The 27388-nt window shown below is 44.2% G+C and overlaps 1 protein-coding gene across 4 annotated transcripts in view; it reads right to left on the bottom strand.

The window, feature by feature from the left end:
• LOC141212812 (merlin-like) overlaps positions 1-27388 on the bottom strand; it is a 122880-nt gene that overhangs the window by 33912 nt on the left and 61580 nt on the right. For all 4 annotated transcript variants that reach the window (XM_073665122.1, XM_073665127.1, XM_073665130.1 and 1 more), the window contains 5 exons: positions 26200-26322; positions 14778-14861; positions 10578-10646; positions 7267-7349; positions 3373-3448 (listed from right to left, as the gene is read on the bottom strand). In XM_073665122.1, the coding sequence (XP_073521223.1) occupies positions 3373-3448; positions 7267-7349; positions 10578-10646; positions 14778-14861; positions 26200-26322 (435 nt within the window). The remainder of the gene's footprint in view (positions 1-3372; positions 3449-7266; positions 7350-10577; positions 10647-14777; positions 14862-26199; positions 26323-27388) is intronic.

Genomic DNA, 27388 nt, shown 5'->3' with positions numbered 1-27388 from the left:
GTGTTTGCTTTACTTGTTGCCTACTTTTCTATACTGTTCTGTGACCCATTGCATACTTTTAGACCATGATTTTTGATGAGTCTATATTATATGAAATTTTGTTCCAATTTTTGTATAATTTTTGTATAATTTTGTTTTTTATCTTGTCCATTATTGAGTTGTTACTCATTATTCTTGACAATTTTGTGTCTTACATTTTATCTATACCTTTTTTAATCAATATTCAATAAAATATATACCTTTTATTCATTCATTTTATTGTGCCTTGTACTCATTCTTTATAGGTTTTCATTCTGTTTCTATGTGCTCATTGGCTTATTACCATGTGCTCACCATACACATGTAGGTTTAATAATGATTTATGCTAAGTTTATTGAAAATAGAGTTCTGCTTTAAATGATGAGTACCCTTTGAGACAACCCTTTTAATATGAAAGCTATCGACGTGGTACCAACCCCCAATACCTCCAGCAACCATCTGAATTTGCAGGCAAAAGTAGCTTATTTCCCTGCAGCTGTCACTACAAAGGAAATGCTTCATAGCTTTAAGGTAGAAAGAAAAAAAACAAAAACATTTACTTCAACCTATACCCTAATACAGTGATGGCGAACCTTATAGAGACTGAGTGTCCTAACTTCAATCCAAAATCCACTTATTTGTTGCCCCACGTAGTGCTCCATAAAGTATAATGGCCACACATGTTGCTCCATACTGTATAATGGCCCTACATAGTGCTCCATACAAAATAATGGCCTTACATAGTGCTCCATACAGTATAATGGGCTCCACATAGTGCTCCATATAGTATAATGGGCTCACATAGTGCTCCATACAGTATAATGGCCTTACATAGTGCTCCATACAGTATAATGGCCCCACATAGTGCTCCATATAGTATAATGGCCTCACATAGTGCTCCATACAGTATAATGGCCTTACATAGTGTTCCATACAGTATAATGGCCTTACATAGTCCTCCATACAGTAGAATGGCCCCACATGATGCTCCATACAATGTAGTGGGGCCCACATAGTGGTCCATAGAGTATAGTGGCCGCACATGATGCTCCATACTGTATAATGGCTCCACATGGTGTGCCATACAGCATAATGGCCTCACATAGTGCTCCATACAGTATAATGGCCCCACATGATGCTCCATACTGTATAATGGCCCCACAAAGGCCTCACATAGTGCTCCATACAGAGTAATGGGCCCCAAATAGTGTTCCATACAGAATAAGGGCCCAACAAAGGCCTCCATACAGAGTAATGGGCACCACATAGTGCTCCATACAGAGTAATGGGCCCCACATAGTCCTCCTTACAGTGTAATGGGTCCCACATAGTGCTCCATACAGTATAATGGCCTTACATAGTGCTCCATACAGTATAATGGCCCCACATAGTGCTCCATATAGTATAATGGCCTCACATAGTGCTCCATACAGTATAATGGCCTTACATAGTGTTCCATACAGTATAATGGCCTTACATAGTCCTCCATACAGTAGAATGGCCCCACATGATGCTCCATACAATGTAGTGGGCCCCACATAGTGGTCCATAGAGTATAGTGGCCACACATGATGCTCCATACTGTATAATGGTTCCACATGGTGTGCCATACAGTATAATGGCCTCACATAGTGCTCCATACAGTATAATGGCCCCACATGATGCTCCATACTGTATAATGGCCCCACAAAGGCCTCACATAGTGCTCCATACAGAGTAATGGGCCCCACATAGTGTTCCATACAGAATAAGGGCCCAACAAAGGCCTCCATACAGAGTAATGGGCACCACATAGTGCTCCATACAGAGTAATGGGCCCCACATAGTGCTCCTTACAGTGTAATGGGTCCCACATAGTGCTCCATACAGTGTAATGGGCCCTACATAGTGCTCCATACAGTGTAGTGGGCCCCACATAGTGCTCCATACAGTATAGTGGCCCCACATAGCTCTTCATACTTTATAATGGCCCCACATACTGCTCCATACTGTATAATGGCTCCACATGATGCTCCATACTGTATAATGGCCGCACATAGTGCTCCATATTGTATAATGGCCCCAGATTAAAATAATAACTACTAACCTCTGCCCGTTCCAATGCTGATCTGGTCTCTTCATCTTCATATACCGCAGTCATACCTGTGGTCATGCGCTCCATCTCCTCAGCATTACTGCTGCCATCCCCTCACCGTCCTCAGCACATCACTAGCGCCGTGGCCACTCTCCTCTATATGTGTGCCCTCCCATCAGGCTGCGCGCGTGCAGAAGACAGTGGCCATGGCACTAGTGAGAGGGGGATGGTGTACGGGCTGAGGACAGGAGAGTAGTGGCGGTGGCAGTGCTGGGGAAATGGCGTACGTGCCCACAAGGAGGGTTCTGCCTGCCAAGTGTGCCAAAGGTTTGCCACCGCTGCCCTAATATGTTGATCAAGAGAAAGGCAAAAACCCCAAATGTGGTATTCCATACAGCCATTATAATGAATGGTCACCTACAAAAACCATAGATGTGCTGGGATCTCCAGAGCCACTCTTGTTAGCGGCACTACAATCCTATTCTTAGCAAAGCTGCTATAATTTCCATATGTATTAAAGCAAGTATAGTGGTACTACAGAAAGTTAAAACTTAACATTTATTACAGATGAATAAAAAGTGAAAAACAAGTCACAAGGACCTAAAAACAAAGAAATGCCTGCCTGTGGTGGTGAGTGACCATACCAATCAGTAACTAATTATGTCCAGGAATCCGGAAATATGTTAAACAGACATAGTCTACCCGTAACATAACACAGATAAAATGGCAAAAAATAGTGGAGCTCTCAAGACAATGTCTCAGCATATAATGTCTCAGCATATAAGAACCTTAGTACATTTAAACCAGTTATGGTGAGCATTTAGACCTTATATAAACTAATGGAACGACCTCACCAAATAAAATGTTGGTTCTTGCTCTCTGGCTTTAAGACAGCTCCATGTGGTGGGGCATCCAAACCTTTTTAGCCTCCAGCAACACACAGCACACCGCTCCCAAAGCGTTTCATTGCCTCAGCTAATCATCAGGGAAGAAGAGGATGTCACACAGTATAAAAGCTGGCATCAATTGCTCAGCCTATCCATTACACAGCGCAAATACCAAACAAATAAGTCCTCCTTTTGAATATGCCCGCGCTGACACGCGAGCGCGTCACTTCCGGTATAATTTCCATATGCCCTTAAAGAACATATGTTATTGTTAAGGCATTGTCAAGATAAGACCGACAACCTTTTTATCTTACATCACCAGTTGTACAGTATAAACAATGTGCAATACTGCAAAAATCAACTATAATAAATATTAAGGAATAATTCACTCACTGATATTGGAAAGTAGTTCATGCCATACATATCCAGGTCTTGTGCAATTTTTAAGTAATTCATCTCTGCTTCATCTCTAAAAGATCACAGAGAACACAGAGAGCAAATTAAGTAATTATGGTTCATATCTCAACTTAATCTGTTATTATTTGATCCATGTATCAATAATTCTATAAATAAAATGCATTCACTAAGAAGACATATGATAGAAGAGTTCACCATTATATTGGATTATTTCAAGTTTTATCTGTCTATTATATCAGATCCCATAGACGTATAATTGGCCATTAGGTTTCTATTAGGCTTGCTGGCAAAAATTATGGAATCACCGGGCTCGGAGGATGTTCATTCAGTTGTTTAATGTTGTTGAAAAAAAAGCATATCACAGACATGGCACAAAACTAAAGTCATTTCAAATGGAAACTTTAGGGCTTTAAGAAACACTAAAAGAAATCAAGATTAAAAATGTGGTACTCAGTAAGGGTAATTTTTTTCAGACCAAGCAGAGGGAAAAAATTATGGAATCTCTCAATTCTGAGGAAAAAATTATGGAATCACCCTGTAAATGTTCATTTCCAAAACTAACACCTGCATCAAATTAGATCTGCTCGTTAGTCTGCATCTAAAAAGGAGCTGTTGCACCAAGTGGACTGACATGAATCATGGCTCCAACACGAGAGATGTCAATTGAAACAAAGGAGAGGATTATCAAACTCTTAAAAGAAGGTAAATCATCACGCAATGTTGCAAAACATGTTGGTTGTTCACAGTCAGCTGTGTCTAAAATCTGGACCAAATACAAACAACATGGGAAGGTTGTTAAAGGCAAACATACAGACCAAGAAACACATCAAAGCGTAAAGACCGGAAACTTAAAGCAATATGTCTCCAAAACAGGAAATGCACAACAAAACAAATGAGGAACGAATGGGAGGAAACTGGAGTCAATGTCTGTGACCGAACTGTAAGAAACTGCCTTCCTAAAGGAAATGGGATTTACATACAGAAAAGCTAAACATAAGCCATCATTAACACCTAAAGAGAAAAAAACAAGGTTACAATGGGCTAAGGAAAAGCAATCATGGACCGTGGATTGTAACATACCTGGTGGCGTCCTTGCATAGTGGTCCATCTCCCACTGTGCAAGGGCGCGCACTTGATCTCCAGTCCAGTCTGCTAGCCTGGCTTCCCTCCATGCTGTCTGCTTGCCTCTGTGTCTGCTGCTTAAGGGCGGCGCCCGATCACTTCCTGTTTCTTGTACCTGCTGCGGGCACACCCCTTGTGCGTCCTCAGCCTATTGCTGTCTGTCACCTGGTATTTAACCCAGCTGCTCCAATGAATCCCTGCCTGAGCATTGTGTTTCATTCAGTGTGCTCTTTCACTCTGAATGTGCCAGGTCCCTTTCTGTGTTTGCTTGCTTGCCTTTCTTGTAGGCTGTATTTCCAGTCCTGTCTGAACGCGCTCCTTGCCTGTTCGTTCCGCCTTCTAGGGGCCGCATACCTAGACCCGCTCCTGTATCTTGTCTGTCCTGTCTGAACACGCTCCTAGCCTGTTCCTCCCGCCTTCTAGGGGTGGCATACCTAGACCCGCTCCTGTATCTTGCTACTGTGTATGTTCTTGTCTGTATACTCTTCTAGCCTGTTTCCTGTGTTTCTCTATGTCTGTACCTTTCCTTTTTCTGCAGAGTCTGAACTCGTACCTAACTCCTGCTCGTTGTCACTGTACTTCCGTTTGTGCGTTTGTGGTCCACTCGCTACTTCACTGCAAGTACCCTGTGGGTATCTGGTTCTGCCTTTCCCTTCCTGCCTGTTCCATGTGTACAGAGCCCTGTCCCCCCTGCTCTGCCTTGCTCACTGCTCCGGCGGTTCTAGCCTGCTCTGCCTTGCTCACCACTCTGGCGGTTCTAGCCTGCTCTGCCTTGCTCACCGCTCCGGCGGTTCTAGCCTGCTCTGCCTTGCTCACCGCTTCGGCGGTTCTAGCCTGCTCTGCCTTGCTCACCGCTCCGGCGGTTCTAGCCTGCTCTGCCTTTGCTCACCGCTCCGGCGGTTCTGGCCTGCTCTGACCCTTTGCTCACTGCTCCGGCAGTCTTGCTCCGCTCTGACCCTTTGCTCACTGCTCCGGCAGTCTTGCTCCGCTCTGACCCTTTGCTCACTGCTCCGGCAGTCTCGCTCTGCTCTGACCCTTTGCTCACTGCTCCGGCAGTCTCGCTCTGCTCTGACTCCTTTGCTCACAGCTGCGGCAGTCTCGCTCTGCTCTGACTCCTTGCTCACTGCTCCGGCAGTCTCGCTCAGCTCTGACCCTTTGCTCACCGCTCCAGGCGGCCTTGTCCTGCTCTACTCTTGCTCACCGCTCCAGGCGGCCTCGTCCTGCTCTACTCTCGCTCACCGCTCCAGGCGGCCTCGTCCTGCTCTACTCTCGCTCACCACTCTGGGCGGCCTTACTCTGCTGTGTTTGTCCGCCACATCTGTGGTTCTGTTCCTGAGTCCCAGTGTGTACTGGGTCCTATCCCGCCTGTGTTCCTACCTGCTAGTGCCTCCCTGTCTGCACTCTAGCCGTGCTTGCCTGTACCCCCCTGCCTGCATACCCGCCTGCCTGCATTCCAGTCGTGCCTGCCTATACCCACCAGTCTGTGTGCCAGCCTAACCTGTCTGTTCCTGTATTCCCCTGTGTGGGTCAACAGCCGTGTCCGGGGTCTGTCCTGGAGTAGCACCTGGTCCCTCTGCTCGGTTCCTCCTTGGTGCACTGGCGTCGTATGCCGTCGTGCGACCCTGGTCGGATAGGGTGAATACCTAGTTACGCCCCTCCAGGCATTCACTCTCCGGCACGGTCCAGTGGAATCACATGCACACGCCGCTCAGCCCGGGCGTGTGCATTACATGGATGACTGGATGAAAGTCATATTCAGTGATGAATCGCGAATCTGCATTGGGCAAGGTGATGAAGCTGGAACTTTTGTTTGGTGCCGTTCCAATGAGATTTATAAAGATGACTGCATGAAGAGAACATGCAAATTTCCACAGTCATTGATGATATGGGGCTGCATGTCAGGTAAAGGCACTGGGGAGATGGCTGTCATTACATCTTCAATAAATGCCCAAGTTTACATTGATATTTTGGACAGTTTTCTTATCCCATCAATTGAAAGGATGTTTGGGGATGATGACATAATTTTTCAAGATTATAATGCATCCTGCCATAAAGCAAAAGCTGTGAAAACATTCCTTGAAAGAAGACATATAAGGTCAATGTCATGGCCTGCAAATAGTCCAGATCTCAATCTAATTGAAAATCTTTGGTGGAAGTTGAAGAAAATGGTCCATGACAAGGCTCCAACCTGCAAAGCTGATCTGGCAACAGCAATCAGAGAAAGTTGGAGCCAGATTGATGAAGAGCACTGTTTGTCACTCATTAAGTCCATGCCTCAGAGACTGCAAGCTGTTATTAAAGCCAGAGGTGGTGCAACAAAATACTAGTGACGTATTGGAGTGTTCTTCTGTGTGTTTGCTTTTCATGATTCCATAATTTTTTCCTCGGAATTGAGTGATTCCATAATTTTTTTCCCTCTGCTTACTGAGTACCACATTTTTAATCTTGATTTCTTTTAGTGTTTCTTAAAGCCCTAAAGTTGCCATTTGAAGTGACTTTAGTTTTGTGCCATGTCTGTGATCTGCTTTTTTTCAACAACATTAAACAACTGAATGAACATCCTCCGAGCCCGGTGATTCCATAATTTTTGCCAGGGGTTGTAGAATAAGCAAGCTAAACTATTCTGACAATCAAGAAGCAAGAAACCTAATGTAAAGGGATGGCAGTGTAGCAGAGTCTCAGAGATTATACAAAATTTTATTCTGACCCACTTTTGAATAACTTCTTGCAAAAGTTTCCCTGGCATACCTGGCAATTCCTCTGTGTTCTGCGTACCATGCAGTTATTTTGTCCTGCCACATTTCTGATGTCATCTGATATTGTTGGAGAACCTAAAAAAACATTTCCATTCTTATTAGAATTTGCTATTTACAGGATAATTTATATTTCAGTTTGTACATAACATAGTATATAACTATGCGCTTCTCAGTGTCTGCGGGATGACAGACTGGATGGCAGCTTTCTGCTGCGGTCCAGCCTGTCATCTCGATGTAGCAGAGCTGAAGCTGTCGTGGGAACCATGGAAAGGTAAGGATGAGGTTGCTTTATTATTTTTCTTTTATTGCAGGAGATCGTTGGCTTCAGCTGGAATGGGCGTGATGGTAAGTATGGTTTAATTTAGAACAATAAAGAATTGTGTCTTTATTTCAATTAAAGGACTTTATTCTGGGTGTTGTGTTTTTTTTAAATACTTTACTAGAAATTCATGGCGGTCATGTCTAATATTGGCGTGACCCCATGAATTTCGGGCTTAGGGCCAGCTGATAATGCCAAGCTGGCCCTAACCCCTTTATTACCCAGTGAGCCACCGCACCAGGGCCCTGGATGAGTTGGGTACAGCGCCAGAAGATGGCGCTTCTATGAACGCGCCATTTTCCGGGGTGGCTGCGGACTGCAATTTGCAGCGGGTGGGGCCCAGAAAGCTTGGGCCTCCCTGCGCTGCAGATTCCAGTCCCCAGCTGCCTAGTTGTACCTGGCTGGACACAAAAATAGGGCGAAGCCCCACGTTTTTTTTTTTTTAATTATTTCATGAAATTCATGAAATAATTAAGAAAAAAAGGGCTTCCCTATATTGTTGTGTCCGGCCAGGTACAAATAGGCAGCTGGTGGTTGGGGGCAGCCCGTTCCTGCCTGCTGTACCTGGCTGGACACAAATATAGTGCGAAGCCCCACGTCAATTTTTTTTTAATTATTTCATGAAATAATTTAAAAAAAAGGGCTTCCCTATATTGTTGTGTCCGGCCAGGTACAAATAGGCAGCTGGTGGTTGGGGGCAGCCCGTTCCTGGATTCTGTACCTGGCTGGCATACAAAAATATGGCAAAGCCCACGTCAAAGTTTTGGTAAAAATTAATTAAAAAATAAATAATAATTTAGGGACTGCATCTTTATTAACCCCTCAAGTGTCATTTAGTGTTAAAATAAAAGATTTATTAAAAAAATTGGCGTGGGATCCCCCATAATTTTAGTCTCTAGCGGAGGTTAAGCAGACAGCTGAGGCAGATGTTTGAAGCCTGGGAAGGGGGTAATACCCACTGAGCTTCCCAGGCTACTAATATCAGCCCCCAGCTGAATACCTAGCCTTTACTAGCTATTAAAATGGAAGACCCTCCCCAAAAAAATGACGTGGGGTCACCCCTATTTTAATAGCTAGCAAAGGCTAGGCAGACAGCTGGGGGCTGATATTAATAGCCCAGGAAGGGTGCCATGAATATTGGCCCCCTCCCAGGCTAGAAACACCAGCCGTCAGCCTTCCCAGAAATGGCGCATCCATAGGATGCGCCAATTCTGGCACTTAGCCTCGCTCTTCCACGCTGCCCTGGTGCAGTGGCAGGGGGTAATAGGGTTGGGGTTCATGTCAGCGCCAGCTGCCATGAAGCCCAGGTTAGTAATGATGGGCGTCTATAAGACACCCCCATTAATAACCTACAAAGTGTTAAAAAGAAAAAACACACACTACACCCAGAAAAAAATAATTTATTTGAAATAAAAACACACCATTTTATTTAATTGTTAGTTTATTAAAAAAAAATAGTTACCTGTCCACGTTCCTGCGCTGATCTCCCATGCACAGCTGTCACATCTGGAGATGGATGCCGGGAACACGTAAGCTCACACTGCCGGGAACACGTCCGCTCCCGGCAGCGGGAGCCACTGACTGAGGTCACCGGAGTGCATTCAGTCAGCGCAGCTCCGGAGACCTTCTTTACGGCACTGCTGTACCGTGGGAATTTCTCACGGTACAGCAGGGCCGTAAAGGAGCTTACCGGAGCAGCGCTGCCTGAACTCCGGCGAACCCGCTTATGCAATGACGGGGCTGCTTTACGGCCCCGTCATTCTAGCGGCGGCAGCGGTTCAGAGCGGTCACATTCTATGTGGCTGCTCTAAACTGGAGATCATCGTGGGACACTCGTGGACTACTACGGAGGGGTAAGGATAAGGTTGTGGTTTATTATTTTATATTTTATTACAGGAGATCGATGGCTTCAGGGAATTAGGTGTCTAGGTGAGTATAGGTGTATTTTTTTTATTTTTTACTTTATTTTAGGTGGCGATCGGCGGGGACAGGTAATGTATAAACTAATGTATTTTAGGTAACCACTGGCCACCAATGAAATGTATTTAAAATTTATTGGGGACACAGTAGGGCAATTTAAATAGCAGGATCAGGCTGATGGGAACTACTGCTCCCATCGAGCTGATCCTGCTGGCACGAGTGGACGGGGGACAGACATAGGCCGATTGGAGTAGTAGTGTCACATCGGCCTATGTCTGCCTGCACGCACACACCCGCAGACATCGCACAGACACCCGCACACACCAGTCATGACGGGCTGATGGTCTGGGAGGTGAGGCTGACCTGTGCGGCCGTGGGAAAGTTCATGTGAGTTCATGCAATGCAGTGAAGCATGAACTCACATGAACCCTCTGAGGGCACCGCGGCAACTTCAAATGAACAGCTGATCAGCATCACCTGATACCTCAGCTGTTCATTTGAAATAACCAGCGGGAAAGCGCAGCACAGAATGGGAAAGCCGGCTGTGAAGTCTTTTCATTGCCGGCTTCCCCGCCCGGGTCCTTCGCTCCCCGCTCCTTGGTGCTGTGCTCCCCGCCCGGTCCTAACTTACGATTGGGATGGGAGGTGGCGAGGGGAGCGGAGGATCGGGGTGGGAGGCTGCGGGGAAGCGAGTATGGGGCTGAGTGATTGTTTAAAAGCCGGCGGGCGGTAAAAAGCCGCCGGCTTTTAAACAATCAGGAGAATTCTCCCACGCTGGGATGGCATTCTGATGACAGGCTGGATCGCAGCTGAGCGCTGCCATCCAGCTTGTCATCCTTCAGAGACACTGCAGAGCGCAGGCATTATGGGAACTTCCGATTCCGGTATACGATATTGTAAAAATATCGGAACTCAGTATCGGAACTCCGATACCGCGAATATCGGCCGATACCCGATATTACAGTATCGGAATGCTCAACACTAGTTACTACTATTTGTTACATTGTTTGATTGTTGCTCAAGTAAAAGAACTATTCTGTTATCGGCATTACGTTAATACTCACTCTTTTTGGTAATAGTTCTTCTTGAGATAAAAATCCAGGCTGGTGAATGCTGGGATTATAATCACCGTACTACAAAAAAAAAACATAATAATTAAAGTGGTTTTCCAAGTTAGAAAGAATTTGTGTAAAAAACAGTTAATCATTAGCTTGATTGGTCCTATGACTACAGAACAGGTCCCTGAGGAGACCACCGGAGTGGCCAATGCCAGGGAGTCTGAAGACGTGAGTATGGCTTGCGTGACATTTTATATTACATGAATTAGGCCAAATTTCTTCTAAGTTCTCATACTGATCTATAAAAGTAGAGTGTGGAATGTATACACGACAGAACAAGATTTTGTAGTATAATTGAATATCTTACTAGGAAGTGTACATATGCATGTATTTATTTTAAATATAAGCATATTAATTACGTTCTTCGTGTAAATTATTCCAATCTGTACACAGTAATTTGGAATAACTGAAGAAAAAAAAAGTTAAAAATTCTACATGACCAAGTTCTTGTACAAAATTTAAACACTTTCCAGTTCTTACTGTGGGCACTAGATAATAGCCATTGCAAGTATAGTATACAGTATCAGTCAAAAGTTTGGACACACTTGCCATTCATGCAATGGTTTTCCTTGTTCTAATTGAAATGTGCCCATTGTAGATTGACAGTAAAAGCAGCAAACACAAAGGAACACATATGGAAACAAGGAGTAAAGAAACACATGTGAAACAACCAAAATTTGTAGTAAACTTTAGACTCCTAAAAATAATACCCAATTTACTCTGATGACAGCTGTACACCCCCTTGACATTATATCAAGTAGCTTTACAGGTAGTCAGTCACCTAGAATGGCTTCCAACAAATAGATATGGTATGCTTCATCAAGAGTTCGTTTGTGGAATCACTGGTCTTCAGAAAGTGTTTGCTACCATCAGTTGTGTTTTGCTGAGGAAGCATTGGTATCCTCAACTGCAGTCATGAACCCCATTAATTGGTATGATGAAATTGGCACTCATTAGGACCACCCCAAGAAAGGAAGACCAAGATTACCTCTGCTGCAGAGGATAAGGTCATCAGAGTTACAAGCCTCAGAAAATACAAATTAACAGCACCTTAGATAAGAGCCCTAATAAATGATACACGGACATCAAGTAGCAGAAACATCTCAACATCAACTGTGAAAAAAAATGAAACTGAGTAGTAGGCTTTTATGGTTGAATTGCTTCTAGATTCAAAACCTATTTTAGACCCATAATTTAGTGGGGTACTTCCAATAGATGCATATAATCCCAAAAGAAGGAAAGCAATGAAGTCCAAATATTGTAAAATAAACAAATCTTTATTGGAGAAAGTTTAAAAAATGGTGATATCAGCAGAGAAACCTGAGCAATAACAATCACCACGTATGTATCTATATATACATATACAGTACAGACCAAAAGTTCGGACACAACTTCTCATTTAAAGATTTTTCTGTATTTTCATGACTATGAAAATTGTACATTCACACTGAAGGCATCAAAACTATGAATTGACACATGTGGAATTATATACTTAAGAAAAAAGTGTGAAACAACTGAAAATATGTCTTATATTCTAGGTTCTTCAAAGTAGCCACCTTTTGCTTTGATGACTGCTTTGCACACTCTTGCATTCTCTTGATGAGCTTCAAGAGGTCGTCACCGGAAATGGATTTCACTTCACAGGTGTGCCCTGTCAGGTTTAATAAGTGGGATTTCTTGCCTTATAAATGGGGTTGGGACCATCAGTTGTGTTGTGCAGAAGTCTGGTGGATACACAGCTGATAGTCCTACTGAATAGACTGTTAGAATTTGTATCATGGCAAGAAAAAAGCAGCTAAGTAAAGAAAAACGAGTGGCCATCATTACTTTAAGAAATGAAGGTCAGTCAGTGCGAAAAATTGGGAAAACTTTGAAAGTGTCCCCAAATGCAGTTGCAAAAACTATCAAGCGCTACAAAGAAACTGGCTCACATGAGGACCGCCCCAGGAAAGGAAGACCAAGAGTCACCTCTGCTTCTGAGGATAAGTTTATCCAAGTCACCAGCCTCAGAAATCGCAGGTTAACAGCAGCTCAGATTAGAGACCATGTCAATGCCACACAGAGTTCTAGCAGCAGACACATCTCTTCAACAACTGTTAAGAGGAGACTTTGTGCAGCAGGCCTTCATGGTAAAATAGCTGCTAGGAAACCACTGCTAAGGACAGGCAACAAGCAGAAGAGACTTGTTTGGGCTAAAGAACACAAGGAATGGACATTAGACCAGTGGAAATCTGTGCTTTGGTCTGATAAGTCCAAATTTGAGATCTTTGGTTCCAACTACCGTGTCTTTGTGCGACGCAGAAAAGGTGTACGGATGGACTCTACATGCCTGGTTCCCACCGTGAAGCATGGAGGAGGAGGTGTGATGGTGTGGGGGTGCTTTGCTGGTGACACTGTTCGAGATATATTCAAAATTGAAGGCATACTGAACCAGCATGGCTACCACAGCATCTTGCAGTGACATGCTATTCCATCCGGTTTGCGTTAAGTTGGACCATCATTTATTTTTCAACAGGACAATGACCCCAAACACACCTCCAGGCTGTGTAAGGGCTATTGACCAAGAAGGTGAGTGATGGGGTGCTACGCAAGATGACCTGGCCTCCACAGTCACCAGACCTGAACCCAATCGAGATGGTTTGGGGTGAGCTGGACCGCAGAGTGAAGGCAAAAGGGCCAACAAGTGCTAAGCATCTCTGGGAACTCCTTCAAGATTGTTGGAAGACCATTTCCGGTGACTACCTCTTGAAGCTCATCAAGAGAATGCCAAGAGTGTGAAAAGCAGTCATCAAAGCAAAAGGTGGCTACTTTGAAGAATCTAGAATATAAGACATATTTTCAGTTGTTTCACACTTTTTTGTTAAGTATATAATTCCACATGTGTTAATTCATAGTTTTGATGCCTTCAGTGTGAATGTACAATTTTCATAGTCATGAAAATACAGAAAAATCTTTAAATGAGGTGTGTCCAAACTTTTGGTCTGTACACACATATATGTGTAGATAATGACTTTTGTGTTTTCGTTGGCTGTAAGCCATAATCATCAACATTAACAGAAATAAACACTTGAAATAGATCACTCTGTTTGTAATGACTCTATATAATATATGAGTTTCACTTTTTGTATTGAAGAACTGAAATAAATTAACTTTTTGATGATATTCTAATTTACATTGCACCTGTATACACACACACACACACATACACACACACACACATATATGTGGTATCAACAAACACAGATAGTTAATTGCTTAAATTGCTTAATCATAAGCTGCTAATGCAATAGATTGTTAGCGACCTCTAGCGGTCAAAATGAATAATGAAAATAGATTTTCTATGCATCTTGCCTATATCCTATGTCAGAAGTAGTGACCTGTAAAGTGAAAGTACAGTAGATAAAGTGTGTCTGTATTAGAAAAAGATGAGATTGTCTTGGATAGACTGAATGCTGACAGTCAAAAAGAGTAATAAATGTGCTACATTAAGCATAAACCCTATATGCATAGAAAAATATATAATAAAGTGAACATGCAGTAAACTTAGGCAGGGTATAGATACAATCAGAGAACTACTAGTGTAGAAAGAAAAAATATGTACGTACAGTGTACAAGCATAGAAAGGGAGCTATCCCCAGGTAAATTAAGATTTTGTTAGAGTGCACTAGTACAAAAAGTAACATGTACCACAAGATCTAATAATAGTAGTAATGAATAATGATATACCTTATTGGGATTGTTGAAGCACAGCCTAGGAACCCCGACGTACGTTTCGCTTATGGCTTCTTCTTGGGGGTAAGTATTGAGTATTTTTTTTTAAACTTTGTCTCATTGTTTTAAATATTTCTCCAATAAAGATTTGTTTATTTTACAATATTTGGGCTTAATTGCTTTCCTTCTTTTGGGATTATATGCTTCTAGATTCAGAAGCCACTATTGTGGAATGCAAACAACAAGAGACTTGTTTGGGCCAAGCAATGCAAGGACAGGACATAAGATCAGCAGAAATCTGTACTGTGGTCTGATCATTCAAAATTTGAGATTTTTAGTACCAACATTGTGTCCAAACTTTTGACTGATACTGTGTGAACTATAATATATATATATATCCATATACACACACTGTATAATAATAAGTGTTCTTACCTTGGCTTGGACTGCATATGAAGCTAAAAGAACTGATGCCTCTGGAGAGCATATTATTTCTTCATCCAGGATCTGCTTTTTTACCTAGTATATAAAAAGAATACTCCGGTAAGTCTAGGATATAAAATATAGGATAGCAAATATCTCTGCACTTAGCTTTCTCCATCAGACCTATCGACACTGATAAATCGAGTTATTCTGCACTCTCAATTGTGACCATAAATATTATTTAAATATAAATTTAATATTTACACATCATCAAATATTGAATCTCTTATTGAAAATTAATATTAAAACCACCTCTAAATGACTAATAGGTTCTGCATGAAGCGGACACTTTGAGTTAATCATTAGCTTTCAGAGACGCTAAATTAGTCTGCATTTTACATGCACAGTTGATGCTTCCAGTTTACTGTCAAATATTAGCAGGCATTTTATGGCTCATTAACGGCTCATGTTAGAGTACCACCTAGGGAAGGAAAAAGGAGCCGTAAAATGGATACAGATACTTTCATTTAAAGGTAATTACACCAAGATCATAATGACGCGCCCCCTGGGCCGTGGGGTTCTTGGTGGCCAAGCCGGTCCTGTATTGGGGCAGTCACGGTGGCATTGGACCGGTCCGTGGCCCAGGGCAGTCAAATAAAGAACAGTCAATTGGGGAATAAAGATTTGGGGATAATGTTCGTGACGCCACCCGTGGTATGCGGCTATATGGGGCCGCCGCTGTGGTGCAGATCCACTGGGGCTGATGGTGACACAGCAAAGATAGTTCATGCTCTGGTGATTTGAAAAGGTAGATGTTGTCGGCAGGGACAGTGTAGTGCAGGGCTGAGGGCGCAGATAATGACCAGACGACACAAGAATGGCGGTTTCCTCTACCTTTACTTGAGGTTTGATGGTGCAGACCGGGGCACTGGTAATAGCTGGTGATGGAGATCCAGATGGCCTAGAAGCAATTTGGGGATCCACCTCGCCAGGTGGAGTTGTAGGCCTTCCTTCTGCGTTGTTCTCTTTGGCCCTTCTGCTTAAGCTTAAAGCTATGCTGCGGCCCTCATTTCTGAACAATCATTAAATCCTCACCCGTATGGCAGGCAGCTTGAGCCCTTTTCAGGTGTCGCTCCTTCGTGGCGGCGCCGGGCCCTAGTATGCTACTGAGCCGCCTGCCGTTTGGTGGGGCCAGGAGACCTGCAGTCTCCTGCCCTCCGAATTTAGCTGTCGGGACTTTAGTACCCGAACAACCACGGACTACGGTGTCCTGTTTCTTGCGCTTTTCTCTGGGGAGAGCTTGGTCACAGCTCCCTTCCCCAGGTTCTCCTCGTCGCTCTCCTGTCTCCAACTGACTTTTTCTAAACCAAGCCTTCAGGCTCGAGTTTGAAGGGGAAACTCTCCTGAAACGGGTTAGAGCTCCCCCTTCTGGTCTGGGGCCAGGAAATGTGTTGGATGCTGGTGTCACCTGACAAGGGGACCCCTCCTTGCTTCTAGGCATGGCATCACCCACTGTGAGGGAGGCAATGCCAATGTGGCATCCGGACTCCTGGGGTGCCACAATAAACCATATCTAGACTATATAGCCCTCCCCAAATCCTTAAAACCATAATAAATGTGATTAGTTCATAGAAGTTCTGAATTATTTAATATCTTCTTTCAAAGCAATCCCATTTATTATTAAGAAGTCAAGGAAAATTATGCATAGCATTCTCTAAATGGAAGACATTTCATTTTTTTCTATTGCACAGCATCCTATGAACAGTAGGTTACCACTATTCACGTCAGTCCCAATCTCGGACACATAATCTGGGGTTAATTTCATTTAAAGGGAATCTGGCAGCAGGATTTCACCCCGCAAACTATATACAGGTGCATGTAGCTCTTTCAAAGACAAGTCCAATAATACCTTTACATGCCCAACATGATTTCCTTCATTACTGAGAAATGAACATCTGAATGTATATGTAAATAAGGCTGAATAACTATTTGTAGATCTGAAGCCTCTGTCACTGCAGCTCTATTCCTCACCCAGTGCCGCCTCCTCCTGCCTGACTTAGGGCTCCATTGCGTGAAGTCAAACAGCATTGTGGCTGTCAATCAAGAAGGGGGAAACAGGGGCGCTGGGCGTGGAATAGAGCTGGAGTGAAAAATGCTTCAGATCTACCATAGTCCTTCAGCCTCATTTACAAATCAATTTAAATGCATATTTCTCAGTAACTCAGAAATGGACTGGCTATGTAAAGGTAAAATCATACTGATAAATTCCCTTTAAATTTATAGCAGTTTGGAAAAGTGCAGATTATCACGATGTGGGGCTGCACTCATGAAAAGGATGAGATCCGGAGAGCATAAGCAAGGTTATTTATTCATATCAACGCGTTTTGGCACTTTTCTCCCGCATTGCTTTTTTACCTTTTTCACATTTGTTTTTTCCTTGATAAAGGTGGTGGTGTGAATAAAAAACCTTGCTTATACTCTCCGTATCTCATCCTTTCCTTGAGGGCAGCCCTCACATCGTGATAATCTGCACTTTTCCAAAATGCTATCTGCTATGGCACATCACAGCACTACCATCACCCTCACCCCCATTTTGTTCCCCACGGTACTGGCCTATCTGTGCGCCTTTGTTCCATCCAGATCTTCCCCATGTGCGCACGTACAGGCAGAGACCTGTGAATCCACGGCAGCGGTCAAGGAGAAACCACTGGCGACTCGCCTGTCCGACTAGTCTATAACGCGGCTCATTCCCAGGTGGCTTTTAAAGTATGATAATACAGCCAGGGCCTGATACATGCTGGCCACGGATTGGGCATCATATATCAGCTGTCAGGTTCACTTTAACATAAAAACTTGATTTATTCAATAGAAACAGGTAATTTTGTGATGACACATTCCCTTTAATGAACATGTAGTATTTTAGTCTCATAAATCCTTTATTTTAGTAAACGCAATCCAAGAACATACAAGCGCATGTGGCCTCGCATGATGGAGCTCAAAAGGCTTTTTCTACTGTATTGTTATATGGTATTTCTAACTTGACAACAATAACTAATTTTTAATTTTTATATGATATGTGGTTCTTTTTCATCAGTGTGGTCCTGTCATGGTTACCAGCCATATCATTTAGTAGTGGAGGTTTTAATTGTATTTTTCCATTGAAATGTCTTAAAGGAAACCTGTCATGAAAATGCAGTATAATCTACAGGCATCATGGTATAAAGCAGGGGAAGCTCAACAGATTGATGTATAGTGTTGTGAGAAAAGAATCAGTATAACCTGTATTTTCATCATTTAATCCTCTGCTCTTTCTGGCAAGTTTGGTCCAGTGGGCGGGGCTATCAATAACTGACAGCTATCTTTATATAAGTGTGCATACAGAAATAACTGTCAGTCACTGGACCGGAAATCCCAGAAAGAGCAGAGGTATAAATGAATAAATCACAGGTTATACTGAATCTTTTCTCACAAAATCACATATCGTGCTCACCTCCTCCTTCTCTATAACATGGTGCCCGCAGATCGCATTGCATTTTCTTGGTGACAGATTCGCTTTAAATTCCACAATAAGGAGAATGAGAAGTAGGTCAAAACTTATTTTCTTTTTTTTTTTTGTAAATTCTTTATTTAAGAATGTTGTTAGGAGTGAAAAGCATAGACATATATAATAACAGGTGTGGACATTTGAATATAACAGCAAAAATAGTAGCGAAAACAACATTCGTTTTCTATACGGTGTACAAATACTTGGGGAATATGAGAACAGAAAAAGAAGGAAAAGAGGGTAATAGACAAAGGGAAAGAAATGGGGAAAGGGAATTCCTGTTGAGACATGGCATATAATCACCTTTATAGTGAAAGAACTAAAAACAAGTAGAAATAAATGTAGCATAAACATAGGCGATTGCTTGTTTTCAGGTTTTAGAATATAATCTTGTTTTGGTATTGATACCATTGGTGCCAGTTTTCGAGGAGCTTGTCTTGTTTGGAGTGAGTCAAGCGAGTTTTTTCGAATGAATATATAGTATTGGATTCATTAATCCACTCTGAAAGGGATGGAGGATCAGTGTCTTTCCAGTGTCTCACAATGAGGATTTTAGGAGATGGATATTATAATATAGGTACTAATGGGTTGATGTTGAGAATGGAGGTTGAAAAGAATTAGTTGGGGAGTTAGATGGAAAGAAATATTGAGAGCTCTTTTTATATGTTTATGTATTGTTTCCCAAAAAGGTGTGATTTTAGAACAGTTATACCAAATGTGGGAAGGTGTTCCCAGAGCCAGATTGCATCTCCAGCAGTTCAGTGAGTAGGATCTGTCAATTTTATTAAGAATATCTGGGGTTTTTATACCACCTAGATATAATCTTGTAGTTCAGCTCTTGATGTTTGATTGAGGGGGAAATTAAGTGTATGTCCTTTAGCACTTTTGATACTTCCTCTGGTTCAAAAATTATATTTAATTCTTTTTCCCATTTGCTGATAAATTGGGGAGTTTCAAAAGACATTTTGTGTTGGGTTATCTACTGACTCGTTAGAGATATCTGGTAGGTGAATTCTGGCTGTCTCGTTGAGGATTTCAAACTCAGGGTCTGACAGTTTAATGTTCTTAAATAAAGATTTAAACTTGCTTGTTCCTCATCCTGTCGAGGGGCCTCAGGAATTGTAGGGGACTGTGAACTGATTCCCAGTGATGGAACTTCTGGACTCAGGGAGTTTGGTGACCATGGCAAGGGCCACACTTCCACATATGCTAGTTCATGGGAAGTGCGTGGAGGTAATGTGTATCCATGGAAATCGCAAGAGCTAACCTACGGTCCAGTGGACATACGCACAGACTGTGGTTCCATGCCCAACAAGTGGGAGTGGTCAAGGACTTGTTGCATGCTAGTATAATCGGACACGACTTTCCATTGTTCAGGGACTTATAGGCTAAAGCTGTAGCACCCAGTAGTTCGGTATGCCGCCAGGAGTGAGCTATGGTAACAAGGTCATATGATAAAACCAATTAATTTCCTTTCCCTGTATTAGCTAGAGAGGAGGATGAAGAAGCATCCCCTAAAGCAAGTGTCCCTGACCTGGAGGAGTCCCATGCCAACTTTGGGACTGCCCAGCTCATAAAAGGTTAAAGGCACTCTGGAAAATGTAAGTGTGTTAAATGGTGTTCCCCAGGAGACGGAAGCCAATAATTGTTTTCCACAATTGGCCAAGCCTAATGAAATGTTATGTCATTGGACCAAAGTGAAGGGACAGGTAGAAGTGCACCTCCCTATGGCCCAAGAGGAAAAATCCAGGGGGTATAATCGGTTGGATCGAGTAAAACAATTTAAGCCTGGGGATTGGGTACTTGTGTAAGTGACCACAGGGGAGAACAAGTTCCTTACCCACTCGCAGGGACCCTATAAGGTGGTGGAAAAGGTGGGAGAGATCAGCTATAAAGTACACCAACCATGGAAAAAGAAGCCTTTTCCTATATATTATGTCAATCTGCTAAAACCCTGGAAGGAAAGGAACCCACTAGAAACCCCTTGCTTGTTAGCCAAATTAGAAGTCAAACGCTCCGACTTTTAAAGTAGCAGGAAATTTGTCACCTTCCCAAAGACAACACGGCCGGAAATTCATATTTAAAAATAGAGACAGGTTCTTGTAGTTACTATGTCACACATGTGTCATCAAACATGACCCTCCCACTTGGGTCAGTTTAAAGCCCTGTACAATTCCTGAGATGCACCTGGAGATAATTTCAAAGAAGGCAATACAGAACTGGTCACGTCCCATAACAATGCCAGGTACGTTATAGCTAAATCCTAGCTCTGCAGGCTTTGATTAGTGCACTTGGCTGGCGCTGCATATAAACAGGCTAGGTGTTCAACTAATGCAGTCTGCTGGGGAAGCTAAGCAGACTGGATGTGTCTTGGCATTGAAGAGTCACCACAGGCCTTGCGCACCGAACCCCAAGTATCAGTTTTTGCTGTGGACAATAGCTGTTTTGTTTGACTGAACTGGGGCTAGCTCTGCGGTGTCTGAAGTAGTCAAGGTCTATACTGTTTAGTTAGCTTTTGACCAAGGGCAGGGATTTATGTTTATAAGTGTAGCATCGGCGTCTCTGCCCCCTGCCAGGCAGAGACGCCGTCCCCCTTACCGCCGCAGTCCTGCTCTGGCGTCTTCTGGTCTCCCTGCAGCTGCTGCTGGTACACGCAGCTTCCCTGGCTCTGTGCTTATAGCGCGCAAGCGCTCACTCCCTCTTAAAGGGGTCCGCGCGCGCCGTCCTAAAAAGTCCCCGGCCAATGGCCGGAGGACTTTCCCTATAAAAGGCACCTCCTCCAATATGGAGGTGCCCGTGCAAGGTTGTTGCTCTGTGATACTTACTTTGCTTCAGCCCTCAGGTCCTCTGCAAGTCAGTCCAGTCCGCCAGTCTGACTACTTTCCAGCCCAACAGTCTGTCTACAGTCCAGTCCGCCAGTCTGTCTATGGGCTTTGCCCGCCTGCTTACCTGGAAGCACCTGCCTGTTACCTGCTGTGTCTCCCCGCCTGCTTACCTGGAAGCACCTGCCTGTTACCTGCCGTGCCCGCCAGCCCGCTTACCAGGAAGCACCTGCCTGTTACCTGCCGTGCCCGCCAGCCCGCTTTCCTGGAAGCACCTGCCAGTTACCTGTTGTGCCCGCCTGCCTGCTTACCCGGAGCACCCGTCTGGCTATCAGCCGAATCAGCCTGCTTGTCTACCCGGACCACCCGTCAGCCTGCCTGCCGTGCTCATCCGCTGTACCGGTCAGTTCCTGCCTTCTGACCCGTGGGAGTCACCTGCTCTCATACAAGGTCGGTCCCAGAGTGGCACTCACGGAGTCGACTGAGCCACGGTGCGATCTTGGTCGGGCCGAGTAAATACTTAGTCACGCCCCTCTGGTCCCTCCTTGCACCTCGGCACAGAGGTTCTACCACCCGGATCCGTAACAGTTTGCACGGGCCATGGAACCCGGTGCCCCCAAGCTCCTTCGCTTGCTGACCTGTACCAGGAGGTTTCTCGTCAGAGATCCCAACAGGAAACTATCCTGACCTACCTGCGGTCTGTCAACTCCCGCCTGGACACGCTGTCCATCCCACCTGTGTCCGCCTCAAGCCGAACGGCACCCGCTCCGGCGACACCTCAGCCTACTAGTGCCATAGCATCCGGCCCTGGTCCCCGGCTCTCTGCGCTCCCACGTTTTGGCGGTGACCCCGTCTTATGTCGGGGTTTTCTAAACCAGTGCACGCTGCACTTTGAACTTCTGGCACATCAGTTTCCTTCCGACCGGGCCAAGGTGGTGTTCATCATGTCTCACCTCACCGGGGAAGCATTGGCATGGCTAAACCCTCTATGGAAGAGAGAAGGGATCCCCTGATGTCCGATCTTTCAGCCTTCCTCACTGCCTTCCGGAAGGTCTTCGATGAGCCCGGACGAAAGACTTCTACTGCCTCCTCTCTTCTCCATCTCCGCCAAGGGAGTCTCACCGTGGGCCAGTATGCCATACATTTCCGCACTCTCGCATCTGAGCTTGCCTGGAACAACGAGGCCCTGGTATCCACCTTCTGGGAGGGTCTTTCCAGACGGATCAAGGACGAGCCAGTAGGGACATTCCTTCCTCCCTGGACGACCTGGTGTCACTAGCTACCCGGATTGACATCCGTTTCTTGGAACGAGTTAAGGAGACTACCCGGGAAAGAAGATTTCCTCGTCTCGCTCCTGTATTCCAGAAACCCAGGCACGCTCTCCTGAACCCATGCAGATTGACCAGACCAAGATGGTCAAGTCTCGCCAAGAGATGCGCCGAGCCAAAGGGAGCTGCTTCTACTGTGGCAGTAAGGAGCATCGGATCCATTCCTGTCCGGTGAAGCCGGGAAACTCCAGTGTCTAGGACCGCTCGGAGAGGTCGTCCTAGGCAAGAGTAAATCCTCTCCGTCCTTGACTCTATCTGTTTCTATCTCCAGTGGTGTGACCCGCTTCTTTGAGACTGCCCACCTGGATTCCGGAGCCGCTGGGAATCTCATTTCTAAGTCCCTTGTGGAGCAGTATCAGATACACACCAAACGTCTGGCCGAACCATTGGCAGTCGCTTCCGTGGATGGGAGACTCCTTCCGGTGACCATCTTGCTCGTCACAGAGCCTGTAACCCTTCAAGTGGGAATGCTGCACTCGGAGAGGATCTCCTTCCATGTGCTATCCGGTCTCTCTCACTCCCTTTTGCTAGGTCTACCCTGGCTACAGAGACATGAACCCGTCCTGAATTGGCGATCTGGTGAGATGCTCCGTTGGGGGCATGATTGCCATGAGACCTGCCTGGTTCCGGTTTGCCCGGCTCGACCTCCGTCTACTCCGGCTAATCTACCTGGTCTGCCGGCACCCTACTGGTCCTATGTGGACGTCCTCAACAAGAAGGAGGCCGAGACACTACCACCTCATAGGCCGTATGATTGCCCCATCGACCTGGTACCTGGCGCTTCACCTGCCCACGGGAGTATCTACCCCTTGTCGCTGGCTGAGACCTGGGCCATGTCTGAGTACATCAAGGAGAATCTTGCTAGGGGATCATTCAGAAATCTACTTCCCCGGCTGGAGCAGGATTCTTCTTCGTTAAAAAGAAAGACGGCTCGCTACGGCCGCGTATCGATTACAGGGGGCTTAACCAAATTACCATCAAGAATAAGTACCCCCTGCCTCTCATCTCGGAGCTGTTCGACCGCCTTAAAGGCGCGAGGGTCTTCACCAAGCTTGATCTACGTGGGGCGTACAATTTGGTCCGGATCTGCCAGGGAGACGAGTGGAAGACGGCATTCAACAGCCGGGACGGTCACTATGAATACCGCGTGATGTCCGCCTGCCTGCTTACCCGGAGCACCCGTCTGGCTATCAGCCGAATCAGCCTGCTTGTCTACCCGGACCACCCGTCAGCCTGCCTGCCATGCTCATCCGCTGTACCGGTCAGTTCCTGCCTTCTGACCCGTGGGAGTCACCTGCTCTCATACAAGGTTGGTCCCAGAGTGGCACCTGGTCCCTCTGCTCGGTTCCTCCCTGGTTCACGGAGTCGACTGAGTCGCCGTGCGACCTTGGTCGAGCCGAGTAGATAGATACTTAGTCACGCCCCTCTGGTCCCTCCTTGCACCTCAGTACAGAGGTTTCACCACCTGGATCCATAACAATAAGTTTGTTTTGGTGCTGTGCAACTTTTGGAAAGCAATAGAAAACTGGATGTGTTTGAACCAAAACCGCATTGCCTGTGTGAACACTACCTAATATATACCTACCAGTGAGAGTGAATCCCTACTATAGATAGATAGATAGATATTTTTATTGCAAGCTTGAAATCTTGGTAAATACAATCCTTTCAAACTGACATTGTGACTCTATGTAGAAAACAAATATTCTTCTGTGCCTGGACAAGTTTATTGCTTCCAGCATTTAGATCACACACTCCCATTAAGAACAAGTCTCAATCTGCTAGGTACTTTCTTTTCTCTGGACCGGGAATAATACATATTGTATTCTTGTTACACTACATTTAGATTAAGGTTTACTAAGCAATATTACAAGACAATCTCAAACGCATACAATGTCTATGCTTACATTAGACTAATGTCTTGTTATATGTTCTGCAAGCTTTATGGCTGCATGGGGGGAATTTATCATAAGAGAAATTTTTGAAGTCAGTTTTGTTTTGGCAGAGATGAATGTATTTGTGTCAAATGTATCAGTTTAGCATAATGTTTGATAAATCTTTACATATAACATTTATACAATACACATCCCTGGGCTACAATGCTAGACATTTATGTTTACAGCTGTTTCTTCAGTTTTTACACCACTCCCCTTACTGGAACAAAATTTGTCCATTTTTTTTTCCAAAAATCCCATGCAATAAAATCTGCAACTTTTTGAGGCCAAGAAAATGCAGAGGCGCAATAGCACTGATGAATTTGTCCCATTTGTTTTTTATATAAATATGTCACAAAAATATTGGATTATTAAAGAAGGGGGACAGGGCATCAATGTCTGATCGGCCAGGGTTCGGCACCTGATATCCCCGCCGATCAGCTGTTATCAATGCCGGCGGCGGCTGCCGGCAGGAAGTGCTTACTTGCAGAGCTTGGCCGTCAAGTTGTAGTGGCCGCCGCGGGGTACTGCACAGCCGCTGTCACGGGTGTATCAGAGGTGACAGACAGTCGCCCTGCAGTTGGTTGCAGAAGATCTCTATGTTTAGCATTACAGACATCTTCTTAGATGAGAGGGCCTAGCGGCTACCTCCCTCTGGTAATTAGCTCCTTGTCCTGGGTGTATATATACCTGGTGTGTCTGAGAGGGAAGTGCCAGCTATATTCATTTCTACTTGTGAAGGCTTAGCAAGAGCAGTACTTCGTCCTCTCTGGAACTTGAGGCAGAGTTCGCATTTGTCTGGAGTCATCTAAAGGTAAGCATTATCTCCCTGTTTGTCGACTAGTGCTCATCTCCTCCCATCCCTAGCCATAGCCATAAGCCAGGGAAAGACAGGGCGAGGCACGCATGTGGCGATTGCTGAAGAGGCAATATAGGTACAGTAGTTGAGACAGGGTGACACAAGATCAGTTTAGGAGGTCTCCACTTCCCCCTTTCCCTAGTGTCTGGGCTCCCTTTCCCTCTTCGCTCTGTGTTGCACTAAGTCTTTCCCACACCTGACGTGACAGCCGCCTTCTATTCAATTCAATGGGAAGCGGATGTGCAGTGCCCCACAGCGGCCACTACAACTAGACAGCCAAACTCCGCAAGTAAGTACTTCCGGACGGAGGCCGCCGCCGGCACCGATAACAGTTGATCAGCGGGGGTGCCGGGTGCAGGACCCCAGCCAATCCAAAACTGATGCCCTATCCTACGGATGGGGTATCAATTTAAAAGTAGTGGACAACTTCTTTAAGTCAAGTCACTATGTTAAAAAGTATTTTTCAATAAACATCATAGATAACTTACACTGGCATCAGTGCTAACCCCTCTTTCATGTCAGCTATTTTACTTTGTATTTTATTAAGTTCTGCACCTCTTGGCAGCAAAAACACTCTGGAAATTCCGAGCGTTTTTGATGCATTTTCATGCGTTTTTTGTGCGTTTTTGCCATGAGTTTTTTCCAATGCATTTTATAGCAAAAACTCTGGCAAATCACAAAGAATTGACATGCTGCTTATTTAAACACACATGAAATCCTGTCAGGAAAATTCCTGATCATGTGCACAGATCTTCCAACTTCTCATAGGAAATGCTGGGATAAGGATTACAATGCGTTTTTGGTCAATTTCTGCACAGAAAAAACGCACAAAAGATGCACCAAAAACGCACCGTGTGCACATAGCCTAAAACTTTTGCACAATACCGTACTGCACATCTATTAAATTATATTTGGTGAATACGCATCGAAGACCCCATCATATATATTACCTGAAGAAAAAACAGATGCTGCGTTATATCCTGAAACAGTTCCTCTGAAACATTTTCTGGGTAAAATTTGGCCAAAAATCGGAACTTCAAGGGATCTTCCTTAGGAACTTCCTGTTGCAAAATCTGGTAACAGAAAAAGAGTATAATTATTCTTTCTCTTATTCCTACTTCACCTGGTGAAAACAGATGCTGTTCGATGGATCCGATTGACAATAAATGGAGTCTACTGGGTACCGCCAAATACCGTTGTCTGTCATTACTATTATTTTCTTCAAATTTGGCAGTATCTGATAAGGATTAACCAGAGTGAAAAGTGAAAAATTATATTTCATTTTTACTATGTGCAGTGGAGGAAACACACCTTCAGTTCCCAATTGGAAACCATCAAGAAGTAAGTGAGATGCTATTAATAGATCTTATTGTGATTTTCCTTTTTAATACAGAATTTTAATTTATTTATTTCTAAATATCCGAATATTCTGCAGTGTATATGATAGCCTAATGTTTTCACTCAGAAGCCATAGTTAGCTGGCCTTTTGATAAGTTAGTTAGCAATCAGTAGCTTATTGGTAGTTTATTGGTTGGAACAATTTATTAATTCTACCACATGAACAGAAACAGCAACAATCATAGGAAATACAAGTATTATTAAAAAAATAATAGATCTTAATTTGTCATATAAGCATGCAAGAATCAATCAAAAGTAAAACTTTTTTAAAGATAATTCCAGTTTTGCTAAGAATATACAAGGTATCTCTGTCCCAACACTTCAGCGTGAGAATCTTGAGCCCCAGCCAACACGGCTGTTACTTCATACCGCGTCAATGATGAAACGCGTTGGGGGTATTAAGGAGCATTCTTTTTATTTATCCCTGGGAGACCTATTGCTTGGAAATGTGTGGCTTTTTCGTGACAATGCCCCCCTCCCTTTCTTTCTTCTATCCTGTATATAGAACATGATCTATCCGGCATAAGGGATTTGACCTGGACCTACCTCTATAGGACACCACCCGATCACACGGTGAGATTGTTCCTATTATTTCTTTGTTCTAAATATTTAAATCACCTTAATGGGCATCACAATGCTAGCATAAGGATATACAGCATTTGTTTATAGCGAATGGGCTTATGTATTCAAATTATTCAAATGTACAGAATAACTATAAGAATTCAAATTCTCTGTGGCCGG

The sequence above is a fragment of the Phyllobates terribilis genome, unplaced genomic scaffold, assembly GCF_046119375.1.
Source record: "Phyllobates terribilis strain yellow unplaced genomic scaffold, ASM4611937v1 Scaffold_2__4_contigs__length_985480577, whole genome shotgun sequence".
NCBI lineage: Eukaryota > Metazoa > Chordata > Amphibia > Anura > Dendrobatidae > Phyllobates > Phyllobates terribilis.
Note: the sequence above shows the minus strand (reverse complement) of the source record. Positions and strands in the feature narration are given on the sequence as shown.